Below are 20,711 nucleotides of genomic sequence, written 5' to 3' on the forward strand. Positions count from 1 at the left end.
AACAGTACCGGTGACGTCTATTAATTTATAGCCTAAAATCACCGCAAAATAAGAAAATGATACACTTTATGATAGAGCTTCTTAACAATGGTGATGTTATTTTTCTACATACATGTATAATTTATCGCTTTGCCGCACAATTTTGAATGCTTTCTCTCTTAAGAATTATCACGTTTTATAAGAAATAAGTTTATTTCTTTGAAATTTATTGGAAAAACCCGATTCATATACATTTATATTATAAGTAAATATTTGGAGATGTTTGAAGTTTAAGGATAATGGTAAAAAAATGCTTTTTTGAAAATATCAGTAACAGTTAAGATATTAAATAATAATTATTATTGTAGCATTAAATTTAGCCCACAAATTTTCCTTCATACTACAAGTAAAATATAAAGAAATACAATTTACCATATAATTTCCTATTCAAAGATATTACATATATTATGATGATATTCCCAAACGTGTTTTCACTAATAACTAATAATGCTCAGTCGGAAGTATTTCAAAGTGATTTTCCCTTTTTCCAACACTTTTCTACGTATTGACAATATGAACACACGTTCTACATTTTTTATTAAAACCATTATAATATACGGAAGAGTACGACAGAGACATGGAAGAGACAGAAATAACTCTCAATACTTTTTCTTAGAAACCATTGCATGATATGATTAAACAATAACGGTTTCTCGCTTTTAATTGTTCTTTATTTACAATATAGAAAATCAGAGGCGTTTGTAATATTTTCTCACTAAATATTCAATTGATTCCTTTTTAGGGTTCCGTAGCCAAAATGGCAAAAACGGAACCCTTATAGTTTCGTCATGTCCGTCTGTCCGTCTGTCCGTCTGTCCGTCTGTCACAGCCGATTTACTCGGAAACTATAAGTACTACAGTGATGAAATTTGATGGGAATATGTGTTGTATGAACCGCTACAAAAATATGACACTAAATAGTAAAAAAAAGAATTGGGGGTGGGGCCCCCCATACATGTAACTGAGGGATGAAATTTTTTTTTTCGATGTACATACCCGTGTGGGGTATCAATGGAAAGGTCTTTTAAAATGATATAAAGTTTTCTAAAAAACATTTTTCTTAAAGTGAACGGTTTTTGAGATATCAGCTCTCAAAGTCGTAAAAAGTATGTCCCCCCCCTCTATTTTTATAACTACGGGGTATAAAATTCTAAAAAAAATAGAGGTGATGCATGCTAATTAACTCTTTCAACGATTTTTGGTTTGATCAAAGTATCTCTTATAGTTTTTGAGATAGGTTGATTTAACTGTAATTTATTATATTTGCTGCTACGGAACCCTTTGTGCGCGAGCCCGACTCGCACTTGGCCGGTTTTTATTTATATATGTATTCAATACCGATTTCCATTCTTTTGTTATTTAGTTATACGTTTATAAAATGCTATTCAAATATGTATACATATTAAGATTACTGTAATAAGGTAATATTGCGTTCAGCAGTGGGTACAGAAGAATACCTACTTAAATTGCACTTTAAAGTACTTCAACTTTAAGTAAAATTTTCTTTGTAACTATGTAATTACTATTCTAATGTATTTTATTGAACTATTCTAATGTCTAGAACTATTCTAATGTTTCTAATGTCTAATGTCTTCTGTCGGGAAGGCACAGACTCCTGAAACACAGCGAAAGCTATATTGGGAGCCTGGGGTCTATATTTTGATGTAAGGAACCTTGTTCAATAAATGATTTTTATTTTTACTTTATAAGATTAAAAATATGTAAGTATATTGATAAAATATGTTCCTTGAAAAATTGCTTAGATACTATCGCTTTCGTCAATGCTTAAATTATAATCAACGTAAGCCATAGAAGTGAATTATTATTATTATAATATAATAATGACTCGTACTCATTATTAAAATCTAATGTTTATTCGAGCGCCATATGAGCGAAGGCGCGGGATCAAGCTAGTTCAACTATAAATTATTATTATTTTTAAAGCAGTCAGAAAGCTTAACATGCTTTTCCTCGAAACCTTTTCCTTATCCTTATTGTACTTTCTCTGTGATCTTATCTGTTTATTTTTGGAACAACTTTCAATTTCAACGCTTGTGTATGGCCTTGAACTTGACCCTTAGATAAGCTTGATTTGAATAGTTGAAGTGAAACGGCCGTAATAAATCTAGGAAAATAATTGACCATGTTAAACTAGAGTTGTCAACAAATGTGAAGAATGTGGCTCAGTTATACTAAGTATTTATTAATTGTATTTAATCGTTTGATTATCTATACTTCTATACTAATATTATAAAAAGGAAAGGTTTGTAATTATGTATGTATGTATGGTTTTCACGCATAAACTACTGGACCGATTTCAATGAAATTTAGCACACATATAGAGGGAACTTGGATTAAAACATAGGCTAGGTTTTATCCCGGAAATCCCACGGGAACGGAACATACGCAGGTTTTTCTTTGAAAACGCGGGCGAAGCCGTGGGCGGAAAACTAGTCAAATACAGGGTGGACCAAAAGTCCGTTTACATTTCAAACGATGATTTAGAAGAAACGATTTAAGTAAGATGAAATCTGTTTATTTATTTAAAAAATACATAAATAGGGATTTAATTTTTTTTAAATCATATCGTCCATATGTGATCCTTCACTATTTTACACTGCTGCAATCTGCTGCTTTTCTAAAATTTTAGTTTAAGAATAACACTTCCGAGGAAGAATTTACGAGAAAAAGTGGTTTCTTATTCCTACACTTTTCTATGTATTGATTCTTTTACTCATAGCATTAACTAAGTGTATGGAAAATTAAATTTACTTTACTTAAAATCACAATTATAATAGTAAATTTAGTCCGGGATCCATCGCCCATTTTTGCAAGTGATTACTATCAAGCAAATTTTTCGTGAGTAGCTTTATTTTGATGAGATGCCCAATAATTTCATGTACGAAACTCTCGATTGTGGTAGCTTACAGAGGTAACAAGGATAAAAATTGCTGCAAGAGCCATATCGTATTTTCCATGTGTTTTGTATAGATTATTATTTCATTGAATTTTTCCTCTTTGTATTGGTAAGGAAAACGACATAAACGAAGTAGCGGGGACCAAGTAGAATTTCACAAATTGTATTTTATTAAACCAACTAAAAACCGTAACTTTCTCTACGCTTAAAATTCAGCTGTGATTTTTGACAAGTTTCTCAATATATCGTACCATAATATCGTAAAAAGTGTCATCAATCCGACAACCATAGCATATTAAATAGTTTTTTATGCTAACCGTGGGTGTAATGTTACATCTTTATGATAGACTAGCTTTCCGCCCGCGGCTTCGTCCGCGTTTTCGAAGAAAAACCCGCATGGTTCCCGTTCTCGTGGGATTTCCGGAATGAAACCTATCCTATGTGTTAATCCAAGTTACCATCTTTATGTGTGCTAAATATCATTGTAATCGGTTCAGTAGTATTTTCGTGAAAGAGTAACAAACATACACTCACACATCCATCCTCACAAACTTTCGCATTTACAATATTACTAGTAGAAAGGAAATGTTTGAATTGTTAAAGAAACAGCCTAGAATTAGTTACGTTTTATACAACGTCTGTTACACTGGTTGATTTTCTTTGCTAGCTAACAGATAGAAACTGGAAGCCTGAATTTGAAAAAAAAAAAACAAAAATATTCATTCAGATAAGATAACCGTTTCTTTAATTTTCATCAAACTCAAATTAACTCTATATCGTTTTCATTTAATTCGCGTAGATAAAGTTGAAGTTAAATATTTCTGTTAAGACGATACACAAAAAAAAATCCACTGCTTGGCGGGCGGAGTCTAATAGCTCGCTATCGCGAACGCCGGTGTGCGCGAAGTCATTCTTGCAAACTCGCCGCGCTGCCGCTGGCCGACTCGGGACAAACATGTATGGAGTCGTCATACAGTTATAATATTGTTATACATTTATTCAATTGTTGATTTATTGGTTTTATTTTCTTGCTTATAAACAAATAATCTTCTTTCCAACAACTACTTAGACATTATTAATAATTATTATTATTTCGTAATGTTTACTTTATTACAAAATAATACAGGTTATAAATAATCTTTGAAATAACAAAAAATATTGTTACTCTGAAAAAATGAAATGGTACTCAATAACGCGGACTACTGAATTGATTTAGATAGAATTTGATGCTGACGTAGATATTACATCATGCCCAGAAATGAAAGGTACTATTTCTGAAAGAAGTTATAAACCCTAATTCTTCTCAGTCAAAGTCAAGAGTGGAAGATATCACTAATACAGTAAAACTGATGCGAAACTTTGGATGTTAATTTGTATATTTTTTTGTTAGTTGTTACTTAATCACGTCAAGACTACATTACCAATTTTGATAAAATATAGCTAATTGCCTGGATTTACACATAGGATACTTTTTATCCGAACTGAACACTTCTGTGGGATAAAACAGGATTCACGATATAATCGTATTCCACGCGGGCAAAGCCGCGGTCGGAATGATATTTTTTTAAATAAAAAAATTGTTTAAAAAAAAACACAAAATATATTGACGCATGTATTTATTTTTTGCACTCTATTATAATTGTAATTATTCATTATAAATAATCAAAATAAAATAGCCAGAACAAAGTTAGGCCCTGGTAGGGTAGGTAGGCAGGTACAGCAATGTGAGACGAACACTGGCTTATTTATACCAATAATAATGTATTATAAACATTAAATTAAGTTTACTTTCTAACAACAAAAATACATAATATTAGCTAATGTGAAAGCGAATCAACCAATCATCCCACAAAAATGAAATGTGCACACAAATATTCATCCAAATCGGTTCATGTCATTAGGAGGAGTGACTGCAGCGCCATCTTCCGGGCCCAATTGTGTTTCCAGATCACCCAGGAACTCAATTTAATATACTTACACAAAATTTTTCGAAATGAAAACTCACATTACTATGTAAATATGAATATAAACCTGTTTTATTACTAAGCAATTTCCCGCACAGGTGTAGTAAGTATAAATGAAATAAATATCAACATCAAATTCTTTATACAACATACTTATCTACCACCTTCTAAGAAATGTAATTCTTGAAATTATTTCGTATTTTTTTAACCGACTTCAAAAAAAGGAGGAGGTTATCAATTCGGCCGGTATGTTTTTTTTTTTTTTTTTTTTTTTTTATGTATGTACACCGATTACTCCGTGGTTTCTGAACCGATTTACGTGATTCTTTTTTTGTTCGATGCGGGATGGTGTCGAATTGGTCCCATAAAAATTTTATTCGGATAGGCCCAGTAGTTTTTATTTTATGAGCATTTTTGTCTGTATTTGTAAATGTTGCAAGTGCAAGTTTGAAGTCGGTTGTTTTTAACGCAGTTATTGACTTGTTAAAATATAATACTACTCCAATGAGCTCCTGTTCCATATTATGTCCGCCATACTTCCACTAAGTTCACCATGATTTTTTATTTCTTTGCACTTTGTTGCTTTTTGCTAAAAATGGAATCATGCGATAAAACCAGTAGAACGTTGATAACATACATTTTTGACTGAATAAAGGTACTTACCAAGGAGTGGGTTCACATTGTGAACAATCAGTGGGTTTATTTTCCTTCTGGATTCCGGATTTCTGAAAAGATTATCTATGCTATAAATGAAAAAATCTTACACATTCGTTATGTACTTAAAACAGGGGTACATATCAAACATCGTCTATAATACAATTATCATCAAATTTAAAATAAAACCAATAAATATACTTCATTAATTTGTTCCAATTGTAAGCATTCTTTTTCCTCCAACCTTTATGTTTCTTCTTCTTATTTTCTTTATTGTCCCCATTTGTCTCATTTTGTCTTATCGTGTTGTCACCCTTTTTTACGATTGCGCGAGCGACACAAGTTCCCCGTGTGACGGCCGTAGCGGGAATGACTCGTGCAGCGATCGGGGTAGGAAGGTACAGGACGGCTCTCGCTATATTGGCTGGTCGCGCGCTAATTTCAAGTATTTCTTGTTTATTTCAAAACCATCGCATATTTCAAAATTCTAAATCGGTAGACGTATAGGTTGTATATTTTATAGTTAATATCCAAAAAGTCGTAACTTTACGTTTGTTATTTTGAAGATGCCAGAGATTATAAAAAAATAACAATGAGAACTTTGTATTTTTTTTCTATCGAGAAAATATCATGGAATCATGTTTCTAAAACGGTAGACGTATTGTGTTACTATTGAACTTTCTTGTCAAGAATTTTCATCACGACAACTTTAATAATATAAAAATTACGAAGGTTTAAAAAGGGCCGTAAATGTTAGAAAAATTAATTCATCACCTTAATTTAAATAATTAGGTGTTCTTATTGGACATACCTATAATTGGGGTATTCTAAACATAATATGAACTTAATCATAATGTGGACGTGTAGTTTTCATAAATTATATAAAATTTAGATAAATAAATTATATGGAAACTCTTGACTTTGTACATAAGTTTGACAATATTGTACACCTCAACTATGCATTAAGAAAATAAATAACTTCAATATAAATAAATACTTAAATTTCACTTAGCCATAATATTAACTATTACTTTTCCATAACCCGTTTTAACAAAAAGATGGACATAATTTTTTATGTAGTTGAAAAAATACATGATGGCAAATATACAGCTTAAAAATATTTACATAAAAATTAAGGCCATTAGTCAAAGAGGTAATCGTTTTTACAATTTGGAAATGTATGATTAATCATTTATGTATTAACTCTTAAGTTATTAATTGAAAATATAGGTAGGCAATATTTGTGGTGTGTACTTTCTTTTTTTTAATAAACGGTAACGGTATTTGAAATTATTAATTGCTTAATAATCTCAAATACCGCTACCGTTTATTTACCGATTCGTAGTACATATTTTTAAATAATAATTTACTAGCGGACGTTAAGAAATTTTAACTTTAATATTAAAACATGACAAGCTTTTAATTGATATAATATTTTATCGTGAGCTTTCGTTATCATTCATTTTTCTACATAATAATAAATTTTAAACAAAAAACGATTACAGGCCTATGAAATAAGGTCTCTTTAGGTCTGAATCAAATGAAAAATAAGTACATAGATACGAAATATTAAAAGAAAAGTATAATTAAACCTAAGGAGGTTTAACAACGGTAACGAGTTGAGTTTTAACATTGTTTATGGAAACAATGTTAAAACCATGTTAAAACTTAAAACTCAACTCGTCGCACCCATACATACCTGCATAAGTGAATAAATCTTTGCCTTGTGGTCAATGGGTCTCTTTAAAATGGCGGAGAGATCACGGATTTATCTAGTAATGTTAAATGGTTTATTGTTTAAATGGCGCTGGTTTTCACTAAGCTTTTACATGGCAAATAGTATTGGCTTTTTGTTTAAATGTATTGAGATAGTAATAGAAGATTGTGAATATCTGCATAATCTGTAATACCTAATCATTCTATAATTAATAAGCTTAAGAGATTGTTTGCTTGAATGTGCTTATCTCAGGAACTAATGGTCCGATTTGAAACTCTTTTAGTGTTAGATAGCCCATTTATTGAGGAAGGCTAAGACAGATAGGAGCGGAGCAATGCGGGTAAAACCGCAGGGCACAGCTAGTAACAAATAAATGTAACGTAAACAAACCTATAAGTAGATATAAACTAGGTATATACGTATAATTATTTAATGTTATGCCTGTTTAACGTTTCGTTGCATTTTCATGCGATTCGTTTCAAGATTTCAATGAATTTTCAATAGGAAGATGAAATTTTTGGATAAAAGGACTACTCTTATCAGGTTAAAACTTAATTAAGTTATTAAATAAGTTTATCATGAGTTCCTTCATTTTTTATTAGTAGGCCTTTAGGTCGCCGATTGAGCTAAGAAAGTTTCGACCTGACATGGAAAAACAGCAGCATTATTGTATATCCGTAAGGATTTTTTTTAATTATTTCTTATTTTTATGTTCCGTTCCGTTCCGTTCCAGCCTTTTAAGACGTCCACTGCAGGACATAGGCCTCCCCCAAAGATTTCCATAACGACCGATCACTATTTTTATGTAAGTACATATAATATGAGCACAAGTTAGAAAATTGGGTTTACATACATTTTCAACACTTGTTACCTTACGAAGAAACGGTAACAAGAAACTTTACTAATCTATGCCCTTATTCAATCGATACCATAAATGATATCCATGATAATGCCGTGAATGTGATTTATTTTGATTAACAATCGAAGATAAATTAACAACTAATACGATTCCAGAGCGATACTTCTTCTAATTTTATTATTTCTTCTGTGCCATTTATGCAAGTTATTTACACAATCATAGAACAGAATATAGTTTAATCTTATATATAAAAATGAATCGCAAAATGTGTTGGTAAGCGCATAACTCGAGAACGGCTGAACCGATTTCGATCATTCTTTTTTTATTATATTCCTTGAAGTACGAGGATGGTTTTTATGTAGAGAAAACGTAAATATTATGTACCACGGGCGAAGCCGGGGCGGACCGCTAGTAAGTAATAAAACTTGTAAATAAGTCTTTAATATTAAGCATCTGATAGACATTAAACAGCTTTCTCAAAAACTAGGGCGAAATACTTGTTTTAATAAACGAGACACGAGTATTACTTATTCATGTATGAAAAATATATATTTCTAGTATTGATGCAAATATATGTAATTTCTGGTTTGGTTCTAGCAATTGAGTATTTGAATTAAATTTTTTTTTGTGATAAATGGAAAGATTATATATTAGTTTTATAACAAAACTGTTTTTATTTTTATTTTTTTGCAATAATTCAAAAGTTATTTCAAAATAAAAATTAGTCTTTGAATCCAGTACCGAAGACACGCCGACAACTCCCGAAGCGTCACCCGATCGCGTGTGACGTCACAATGTTAGTTTTCACTCATTGCAGTTGATAGAAAATTAAATATAGTTTGAAAAACTAAACAGGATAAAAAGATAAATTCATGAAATTATTGTATTGTTACCGGGTTTTTATAAGTATACAAAATTTAAATTAAATCCGTCGGTTTTAAGTGGGTCACAACTCACAATCGAGTCGAAACTTCGAAAGGAGTCGGTTACATACAAACATACAGGTGAAGCTAATAAAAGCGTGTTAATCAGTGTTAATAATAAATACAGTGTTTTGATCTATTTAATTTTGTTGTCATTATTAAATTACATATTAATTATATTAATTGTTAATTATATTAAATATAAATTTATATTAAAAATGGCGAACCTCAAAAGTTATCGTTTTGTATCATTATGTACGAATACTACAAAGGCAACTCCTGACAAAAATCGGTGATCATAAATATATCATCATCAAGAATATTATTCGTAACTAACTAACTAATTCGGAACCAACTAACAAATCGTATGTAAACGCTATGTACTGCAGTTTATAATAGCTATAACATTATGACGTCACAACTGTGGTGACCAGTCATGGCGCGTTTTTAGTCACGTGATTCTAACTTAAATTTCATCAATTTTTAATTGCTTATAATTAACGGAAAAAAAAATTTTTGAAGTTATTTGCATTAAATATCAATATTATTAATAATAAAGTTTCAAAATACATAAAAAAATCAATAATTTTTTTTTATTCAAATACTCAATTATTTACCAAAAAGCAATCAAAGTCATGTAAAGTTAGTTGCGTTAGAGAATAATCAGTACATTATTTACAGCCGATATTGAAATTATGCAAAATTAAGTCTGTCTGTTTGTTTTTCACGCCTACGAAACAATTTTGGTGAAATTAACCTTTGTATAGAAAATAGGCTACTTTTTGTTAAAGAAGACAAAATTTGATGCGACAGAAATATATCCATAGAGAATGGAAATAATAATATGTATGTAGGTATGACTTTCTTGGGATAACGTGTGCAAAAGTGTACCTAAAAAATACGAAATGAGTTGATTTGGGACCAAAAAGATTATATTGAAACAAGTAACATTTGAATAGGAGTCTTGCAATTCCAAAATTTCCATTATAATGATCTCTATTTATTCGACTCTGATTTCTATGAGGTGGTAAATTGCGAAATTATCTTAAGTGCGTAAAAATACCTCTTTAGGCAATGCTATAGGTATAATTTACCTACGGTGATTTACCTTTTACTATTACACTATGGAAGTGTTTTCAAATTATAAAACCAATTTAAGAGGTATTTTAGTCGTTTCGCTTGTTTGTTATGAAAATAAATATAAAGATTAGAGCTTTTAATTTATAAAGCCCATTAAAGACTTTTTCCATATTAGCTTGTTTTCTATGAAAATAAAGATTAGAATTTCGTAAAAAAATCAATTAAATCTTACCAGGTTCCTCGTCGTCATTAATTTCATTTTCAGCTTCAAAAGATCTTTCTTCATAACTCTTATCCTTGCTGCCGGTGAGGTAGATGATATTAGCTTCCTTACTGTATTTATTCATATCTACATTGTTCTTCTTAAAGCACATACCACTTGTAACATTTATATCACCACTGAATTCTAAACTCTCGTCTAAATACGAATAGAAGTTCTTTTGCAAGCAACTCACTGATGGTTTTAACGTGCACTTATTTAAAATATTGTCCCACAAACTATTACCAGTTCTAAACGTACCATTTTGATATACATCACCTATGAGTCCTCTGCCTGTTATGGCTTCTACGAGTTTTAGTCTTTTGGGTATTTCACTTTTAACAGCATCATCTGTTGCATTGGTATTACAATTGACTAAATTTGCACTTAAAACTAGAATGATAGCACTTATATGAACTGTTTTGATATTCGTCCAAACATTGTGATTGATGCCGCTCCTTCGTCGTCGGGAACATAGGTTACTGTTGTCTGCCATCATGCTGGCATAACTAGTTATTCAGTTAATTGTTTAACATTTGCAAAGGGCAGTGTCACGCCTTGTTGCACCTGTCGCCATTTTTCGTGAACCGTATGGTTTTGAAAGTATGTCGTGTGTTCGTTCCGGTTTTGATGTCCAATTTTGTCTTCAAATTGTCATGTCATCTGCGAATAAAGAGAAAATCTAATTAGTCACCATTTTCTGTAACGATGTTTGATTTGTGTATAATTATGGCTGGTTCTGTATGTAAATAATATTTACAATATATTTGAAGTATATTTTTAATAAATGTTTAAATTATTTAAATTAAACTCCAATTAAATATGTATAACTGCAGAATATCGCAATCAACAGCATTAATTCGGTACTTATTATTCATAACATAAACGCACGTACAAATAACAATGAAAGTTAGGTACAATAATTCAACATTAGAAAGTGGGTAATAAGTGTTGTGTAAGTATTGTCTTTATAATTAACTGCCAAGTTATATAAATATAACTTAGAACTGCTCATTTGTAAACAAATTATAAAAAAAATTGTCTACGTTCGTCTTCAAATTTCTTTTCTGTCCTTAATTTTAGGATATATATTTTTCTACGTGATACTATGAATTTAATTGAATTCAATACAAACAATACATACTTAAAACTCTTTTTTCTAAAAATAATAGAAAAATAACTCACTTTCATATAGACAAAATTTGCTTTAAAATAATGGCCTTAAAAATTATATATATTTTTAATAATTATATATATGAGGTAGTCGCACAATTAAGCTTAAAGCTATATCTGCTATACTAGGACAAACTAGATCTACTACCTATCTATCTTATCTATTGTTGGATGATAAACTTTATAAGGCATGTCTTAGTAGAGCAGCATAATTAGGGTTGTCACCTTTTTGCTTTTATACGTAAAAAATACCAACACCAATATGAAAGTTTAAAATCATATTCATCTCATATTGTGTGTGTGTTTGTTGTGTTTGACATCTGTTTTTATTTACGCTTGCAATATACGCCTTGGCAACTTTTAACCCGGTTGCAACTCGAATAAAGTCACTCTTATTTCATAGACACAGTAAACCATTCATTCTCAATTGCGAAATTTCATAGTAATCTTATATATAAAAATGAATCGCAAAATGTGTTGGTAAGCGCATAACTCGAGAACGGCTGAACCGATTTCGATAATTCTTTTTTTATTATATTCCTTGAAGTACGAGGATGGTTTTTATGTAGAGAAAACGTAAATATGTACCACAGGCGAAGCCGGGGCGGACCGCTAGTTTCTTATAAAGATGAATTAGCGTTAAATTATGAAATCAGTGTATTGGCATTTTTTCAGGATTTACCAATAACATAAACCAAAGAATTTACATGACAGCCCTAACTAATAGTTTTTGCACTAATTATCGCGTGTCTACATCTTTATCTGCCTTTTAAGAATTTTTGTATTGCATGTGTTTAAATTAAATAATTTTGATTAAACAATTTGTCTTGCGTGCTATTTGAATGACATTTCATTATATTAATTGATAGATAATAACTTTATGATTAACTAGCTTCAAAGAAAATCCCGCATAGTTCCCGTTCCAGTGAGATTTTCGGGATAAAACCTATCCTATGTGTTAATGTTACCCTCTTTATGTGTGCTAAATTTCATTGCAATCGGTTCAGTAGTGTTTGCGTGAAAGTTTAACAAACATACATATACATAAAACATCCATCCTCACAAACTTTCGCATTTATAATATTAGTGGGATAGGATAGGATAACAACATACAAGCTAACTTTGCATCAAAACTTCGTAAGACAAAAAAGTATTTTAACTATTAAAAACACTTTAATCAGCTTTACGGTGTTACAGTTGTTGGTTTAATTATCTTTTTCGCATGTTCTTTATTATTTTAATTGTTAGTTAGTATGTAAGATTGTTTGAATTATTATTATTTTATTCAATTCGCTTTTAACTGAGTTTCAGAAATACGCGAAAATACTCACAATTTACAGTAAATAATTTTGAATTTGAATCTACTCGTTTTGGTTTATAGCGAAGTACCATTTTCTTAATATTTGAGATAATAATCTTGCAATTGTTGTAATTACTCGATAAACATGAAAGAATATGTTGTTGATGCAAAAAGTAAATAGGTAGGTAAATAAAGACAATAATATATTGATCACAACTTATTTGAATTAATGTTAATTTAATTTCACTACAAAATTATTTACTATACCTACTAATATTATTATTACAATCTAACGATTTTACCATCTTACGGCAACATATACAAACCAAGACGTTTCCCAAACAATTTTTATTTCGTACATAAACGAAATGAAAATTGTTTGAATAAAAACAGAATACAGATAGGTACATTAAAGGTAACATACCTAGTTAAAAGATACATAATATTATGTATTTTCAAATAAACACACTTGATAGCCCAAAAATATATAATAAATCTACCCCTGCCCCAATATGGGGCATAATCGATAACACACATGAATGACCACAAGATTGGCTGCTCAGAATGTCCGTTCCGCTTTCCAAGCGCATGCCTTTACATGGATCTAAATATTATAGATAAGATACATCTATTTATTACTAGAGTATTGAAGAACTATTTAGAAACTGAATAGTTTGAATTTTCTTTTGGCTGGATGAATGATTGATTATAGAAATAACATTGAAATGCCTTTTTGATTGCGTAGTACCTATATGAATAATATAGAATGCTCAGTATAAGTACATATTATCTACACTAATATTATAAAGAGGAAAACTTTGTTTATTTGTTTGTTTGATTGTAATGAATAGGCTCATAACCTACTGGACCGATTTTAAAAATTCTTTTACCATTCGAAAGCTACATTATCCACGAGAAATATAGGCTATATAATATCATCATGCAAAGACCAACAGGAGCGGAGTAATGCGGGTGAAACCGCGCGGCACAGCTAGTACATAATATAATTTGATTCTATTCGTAGCTCTACATTTATTAGGATTAAATACGATATAATTTGAGAAAAACAACGCATTACGTACAGGAAAACATTTTATCACATCTAGAATATATCTATATCTGTGATATGACCAACTCTTGATTTCAAAAGCGCAGTGCATTCCGGAAAACATAGTTACATTGACTTTGCAACAGATATATCTAGTTACTATCACGTAATCAATATTATGATTATGGTATATCTTATATCTATGAGGTATGAGGTATATAATACATTATCCATACTAATATTATAAATGCGAAAGTAACTCTGTCTGTCTGTCTGTTACTCAATCACGCCTAAACTACTGAACCAATTTTCATGAAATTTGGTATGGAGATATTTTGATACCCGAGAAAGGACATAGGCTACTCTTTATCTCGGGAAAATGACGCATTCCCGGAAATCCCACGGGAACGGCAACTATGCGGGTTTTTCTTTGACAACGCGGGCAAAGTCGCGGGCGGAAACCTAGTATTATAATACGTTATAGTTGAAGGTTATATAAAGTTGAAGTATTTTTAAACCGACTCGGCAAAATTATCGTAGTTAACAATTATTGTTTGGACTTAAATTTATAATTAAAACTGCAACCTATTTTGCATATTATCTTGTTCAGTGCTTCTTAACAAATAAAAAAACCATAGATATATGTACCGCGATGGATCTATACCGGGTGTAATCGTTAAGTGTGCGCAGGCGATTATTCCGTAACTATTACTGATATCAAAAAACTTTAAACTGATATTGAAAGTACTATACCTAATGATTAAAATGACAATAATAACTTTTAAAAAATAAAACGAGAAATATCCAAAAATGCTACATGAAACGCTCCCATACATTTTATTTCCCATACATTAGTGTATCGAATGCATAGTCAATCTTGGAAATTTCTGTCTTAACAAAAAAAAAAAAGAATGTTTAGTCATATTTTTTTTCGTATGGCTCATGTGTCGATTAACATAAGATAAATTAATGAGCAAGCATACTCATCGGTTTCTCTTACCTAATTGCTTTATGCTTAACTTTAACTGACGGGTTAATTTCTCGTATGTATATTGCACGCCTCATAAGCGAAGCGTTGAGGTGGGTACTACTGTCACTTCGCGCAAAACATCTGATTTTTCAAACTTAAAATGTCTTTATGTATCATACATTGCACTTGTAAGATAATACATACACACACATATTAAGAAAAAACACTATTTTTAACGTTCATGATATTTTTGATGTCATTTTTGTTATTTAAACTAGTTAAAAAACAGTTTAAAAAAGTTCTGTCTTGGACGTCCGTGTGTCTGTATGTGCGGATCCTTTTTCTTTCTAACACGATAGCGACCGAAATACTTTACTAATCGAGTCTTTTTTTTTCTCTTACGCTTGAGTATGCTCAGGAATAGAACCCTTTCATTTTTCAGGGTCTGATTCGATGTGGTTAAATTGTTATTAAATAAACAAAAATAATAATTAATAAATATTTATTTAAAAAAAATTATGAGGCGTGCACTTTTGGATTTTCCAAATTATTTTGTATTTACGGTCAATAAAATACTGAATGATTTATATGTTTAATTTGTTTAACGGTACCTACATCCATACTAATATTATAAATGCGAAAGTAACTCTGTCTGTCTGTCTGTTACTTAATCACGCCTAAACTACTGAACCAATTTGCATGAAATTTGGTATGGAGATATTTTGATACCCGAGAAAGGACATAGGATAGGTTTTATCCCGGAAATCCTACGGGAACGGGTTTTTCTTTGAAAACGCGGGCGAAGCCGCGGGCGGAAAGCTAGTTATAAATAAATATTTCAGGACAGGAAATACTTTTTATAATGCACAGCTTATGTCAATTACTTCAAATTTGAGTAATCAAGTAAGAAAAAAAAACAAAGTTAATGTACCAAAATTGGTATTAAAAAGAATATTGATAAAATTTTACAAGATTAAATATGTTAATTACAAAAGTTTAACCGAGATTTTCAATTCGTGGCCCATAATTTATTCATTGGAAAAACTAGTTATGTATGTACACACATACCTATTTAATGAATTCCATTGACTAGTAAAAGCACTCACAGCACATTAACTCGAAAGTAAAATGAATGTACATATATCGTGTACATACTCGATATGCAAAGTAGATCGAACTAAATAACAACAATTTAACATCAAACAGAAGAATGTGATTTTACTTTCATGAAGGCACCTATAGATTATATTATTACAACTATAAAAAAAGTTAAGTTTTAGAAGCTGTGGGTGTAAAACTAGCTTTAAATAAGTAAGTGGTGAAACTTGACCTTTATAAAAGCAATATTTAAAGATTATAATCTGTAATAATGGTATAAAGCTGAAAATTTTGAAAGTGCGAACCTCAGTCGAACTTACTTACCGAATTCGAAAAATGTTCATCGTTGAATATGCACGTTATTCCTGAGTACCTACTATCCAGACGGATCGTTAGTTTATTTTACAAATAAGTGATAATACTAATAATTAAATATCATATAAGACAAACCTTATAATAATACGTAATATTATTTGTGGTTACTGGTAGTCTGTACGTGAGAATTTCCTAGATTTAGGAATCGAGGTTAGCGAAACCGCAGCTTATTTGAAATATTGGAGACTTACGGTAAACTCAGTTTAAACGATTTATTTGCAATTGTATTTGTTCCCTCATATATTTTATGTTTTGTCGCATTTCTAACCGACTTTACATATACGGGTTGATAAATGCCTGTATATTTTGGACAATTAAATACAGTTGAACTGTATGATAATACGCTAATTATGTGCTTGTTTTCCATTCTCATATAATTATTTTAAAACAAATATTCATCAATAAAGCATGGCAGTTATCGAAGCAGGGTAAAAAAACTTTTATGCGGTTTCTAATTATTTCATTTGCGGTTTAATTTATATTTCTAGTGTAGCTTATTATTATGTAGGTATCTGTTAAAAAATCTTCAAAACACCTGATGTAAATTAAATTTCATAGCATTTTGTTTCTTATTCCATCAGTCCTCGGAATCACAGACACAATAGAAAATCTATTGTGTCGCGCCCCGATCGGGCCTTACGGTGGTCAATGGGTTAAAATAATATTATTTCTAACATAAATGAAAGCGGAAGTAGAGCTTTTTATTTTTGATTATCTTTATAATTTCGCATCAAACAACTACTTACAAACAAAATTCTGCTCCATTATGATCACTATTCACTACACATATATAATCACTATTATAAAGCAACACACAACTGTTAACAAATCCTCGAAGAAAGCATTCTAATCAAATTAATGTCCGAACAGCGAACACGTGGACTTTCGCAGTGAAAGTCGACAAACAATTCGACCTCGTGAATTTGTAAACAGGAATGACGTTCACAGATATACTTAATACTATACTGGTAGCAAGATACGCCATTCATAATTCTCAACGATCTAAACGTATGAAAGAAGGCAATTTTTTCTTATAGGCGCAGTTACAGCCTAATATTTGGAGGGAGGGTAGGGGTCACAAATGTTCAATTTGATTCGGTAAATTATAGGCTTTATTGCTAAATATAAAAGTCTTATATTTTGTTAGGGAATATTATGGGTGGAATCACCAATTATATCATATCATATTTTAAATGTTAAAGTAATTTACTTGTAAAAAAAGAAACAAAAAAACACAATTTAAGAAAGTCTTGTTATGTACCTAGGTAGTTAGTTAGGTGTGAAAGGGATAAAAAAACATACAGGCGTCATTCAAGGTCATATTTTCTTGTTACAAGTTAATGTTCATACTGAAATCTCCAGTGTATTAGATATAAGCTTCTTGATTGTAACAATATTTCATGGCGTAATGACAATTGACGAATGAATAGATCAATGACCTTGAACGTAACTCCATAAGAGCCGGTAGAAATCAATTGTCACATATTATTGTGATATTATAACAATTAATAATAACAAAATGTCTTTATTAAATAATACATTTGATGATTACAATTGTTTATTAAACAGAGGTAACCTTGTGGAATAAAAATAGGTACCTATATAATATAAGACGACGCGGTTGGCGCAGTGGTAGAGTAACTGCCTACTGAGCCGACGGTCCCGGGTTCGATCCCCGGTCAGGGCAAATATTTGTGTGATGAACTCAATTATTTGTTCTTGGGTCTGGGTGTTATTATCTATATATGTATTTATTAAATATTATATTTATCGTCGCCTAGTACCCACAACACAAGCCTTAATTGAGCTTACTGTGGGACTAGGTCGATTTGTGTAATAATGTCCTATAATATTTATTTATTTATTTATTTAATGTTATTCTACTATATGATATTATATCCTCTATAGAAAGTAATAAAGTTAAATGATTATATTCGTATAATAGTAGAGAAAAATGTTTTGTTAGCATTTTCAACTGTCTTCAAAAAATCGGAGGAGATTCTCAATTCGGCTGTTTTTTTTCAAATGATCATTTTTACGATAAAGTTAATACATTAAGTAGGAGTATCTATTCAGCTCTATATTTAAATTATTACCTTAATTTGTGGCCAAAACGCAGGTAATTCATTATTTTGTATTTTTAAATAAACAGTATTCAAAATTCATTAATTGTTATGATGACATTCACATTTAAGTATGAAGCTGCAAATCTCATTAAGAAATCTCAACATCTGAAGTCGTAAAGAGTGAAAACATTTCTATTTAAATATATGATTATAAACTTGGACAAAGGTGATTTTATTAAATGTACGATCTGTAGTTTCTATTATTCTTGTAAGAAAACAAACATTATAATATTGTACGTTTTGAATAAGAAACATTGAGGCTAACATCTGAAGAAAGTATATTTTCTTAATATAATTAACACTGAAACCGAACTTTTTAAATTTAACATTATTTATATTTATGACTAGCTGTGCCCCGCTGCTGAACCCGCGTCGCTCCGCTCCTGTTGGTCTTAGCGTGATGATATATAGCTAATACCGAAAGAATTTTCCAAATCGGACTAGTAGTTCTTGAGATTAGCGCGTTTAAACAAACAAACTTCAGCTTTATAATATTAAAAATATATTAGTAAGTATTAGGTAGTATATAAGTATTAGTATAGATGTAGGATAGGTACATATTATTTTAGTAAATATTTCGTGATTAAAAAGTACAAGTCATACAGATACTAATTAAATACAAAAGTCAATGGCTACTGGTATTGTTATTCATAGCGTAGTTGGCTTGTTAGTTTTTATGTTCACTTTCTTTTCAATCCTTTGGTGGTCTCGATTGTAATTACATGAAAGCAGCTAGAATAGACATGCTTCTGTTTATTAGATGACCTTAAATCAATCTATTTAAAGTCATTGTTAGTGTTTCAAACGCTTGCGATTTTTAAATACAATTTTCACTTAATCGATTTTTTTATTATATATTATTTGGAATGTGTAAACAAAGTTTCGCATTTTCATGACCTTTACTCATTATGTTCTATTGCGCGTATCGCAATGAACATACATTCGAAAAATCCGCAAAATAACGATACAATATGTACCGCCTACATGTAACAGGTAGGGGGATATAATATCAGGTAACGCGCATACATAACAAAAAAAAAACATTAGAAAACTCGTTAGGATATTTATATCAGCTATATAATAACTAAAACTCAAACATTTATGTATTCATTTATTGAGACATTAGAAGCGCTTTTGAAAAGTCAAAATACAGGAAAATAATAATTTACCACCGATTCTGAAAGCAGTTTCTACAAAGAAGAATGGGCAAGAAACTGCGAAGTTGTACTTTTAAAATCAATATGACATTCTACATATTTTAAAATAATAATCATGAATAATTCAAGTAATTATTACTTTCCATGGATTACCATCTTCTACAAATTCATTAATACTTAGCAAGACTTCGTTTCAAAGGGTTGTGAAATAAATTCTTAGCTAATTAACCGACTTCAAAAAAAAGGAGGAGGTTATCAATTCGGCCGGTATGTTTTTTTTTTTATGTATGTACACCGATTACTCCGAGGTTTCTGAACCGATTTACGTGATTCTTCTTTTGTTCGATGCGGGATGGTGTCGAATTGGTCCCATAAAAATTTTATTCGGATAGGCCCAGTAGTTTTTATTTTATGAGCATTTTTGTCTGTATTTGTAAATGTTGCAAGTGCAAGTTTGAAGTCGGTTGTTTTTAACGCAGTTATCACTTGTTTAAGCGTTTAAAATGTAAATATGAATGGAGAGGAATAAGATTTATATCTACAACTGACCCAGTACGTCCTCATGAATGTTTCATGTTTTTAAAACACATTATTTGTGTTATCTACCATCAAATACCTAATTAAAAATTAGAGAGAATAATTACTATATTAGGCGGATGTTGTGTGGAATATTTTCGAGATACCAAATTACCTTTATAACTTGTTATGGAGTATTTTAAGAGAAAGTTATGGAAAGGTGATGTATATTTATGGGCGTACCTTCACACAGTTTTTTCTAGAACAGTATTTATTGCAATGTTAATATGATTAGGCTCATTTGATTGGTTAGTTACCGTTACATGGTACATATTCGAGATTCACTTTTAATTTGGAATGTTGGTGTTTTCATTTTATCGGTCTCTGTTAGGGTCGTCACTACAATTATTTGTTTAAGTATTTAGCGATACAATTATACATAATTTAGAGTTTTCTTAATTATGACTAAAGATACAAAAGTTTGCAATTTCATAATTTTTAAATAAAATATGACACTCATGTGAACCCAAAAAATA

General features: G+C 30.6%; 2 protein-coding genes across 2 annotated transcripts in view; both read right to left on the reverse strand.

Annotated features, from left to right (window-relative positions):
- Osi17 (DUF1676 domain-containing protein Osi17) overlaps positions 1–20,711 on the reverse strand; it is a 45,434-nt gene that overhangs the window by 8,013 nt on the left and 16,710 nt on the right. Inside the window, exon 2 of the mRNA XM_090115356.1 lies at positions 10,386–11,075. Coding sequence (XP_089971482.1) covers positions 10,386–10,911 — 526 coding nt within the window. The 5' untranslated portion in view covers positions 10,912–11,075. The remainder of the gene's footprint in view (positions 1–10,385; positions 11,076–20,711) is intronic.
- On the reverse strand, positions 5,439–6,426 carry LOC149898164 (uncharacterized). The gene is made up of 4 exons (XM_090115241.1): positions 6,386–6,426; positions 5,776–6,009; positions 5,584–5,645; positions 5,439–5,509 (listed from the first exon to the last, which is right to left on the reverse strand). The coding sequence occupies exons 1-4, from the start codon at positions 6,424–6,426 to the stop codon at positions 5,469–5,471; spliced, it is 378 nt and encodes a 125-aa protein (XP_089971367.1). The 3' UTR covers positions 5,439–5,468.

This window comes from Colias eurytheme, chromosome 23, assembly GCF_061535395.1.
Source record: "Colias eurytheme isolate Ceu_HAF_F1 chromosome 23, ilColEury1 Martin Lab GWU primary, whole genome shotgun sequence".
Lineage (NCBI taxonomy): Eukaryota > Metazoa > Arthropoda > Insecta > Lepidoptera > Pieridae > Colias > Colias eurytheme.

Coding starts and splice junctions, on each gene's coding strand:
- LOC149898164 (XM_090115241.1), bottom strand. CDS start 6,426: ATGATTAAGTTCATATTATGTTTAGAATACCCCAATTATAG. Junction 5,646..5,775: donor AATTGGAACAAATTAATGAA/GTATATTTATTG, acceptor TAATCTTTTCAG/AAATCCGGAATCCAGAAGGA. Junction 5,510..5,583: donor CAATGTGAACCCACTCCTTG/GTAAGTACCTTT, acceptor TTCCATTTTTAG/CAAAAAGCAACAAAGTGCAA.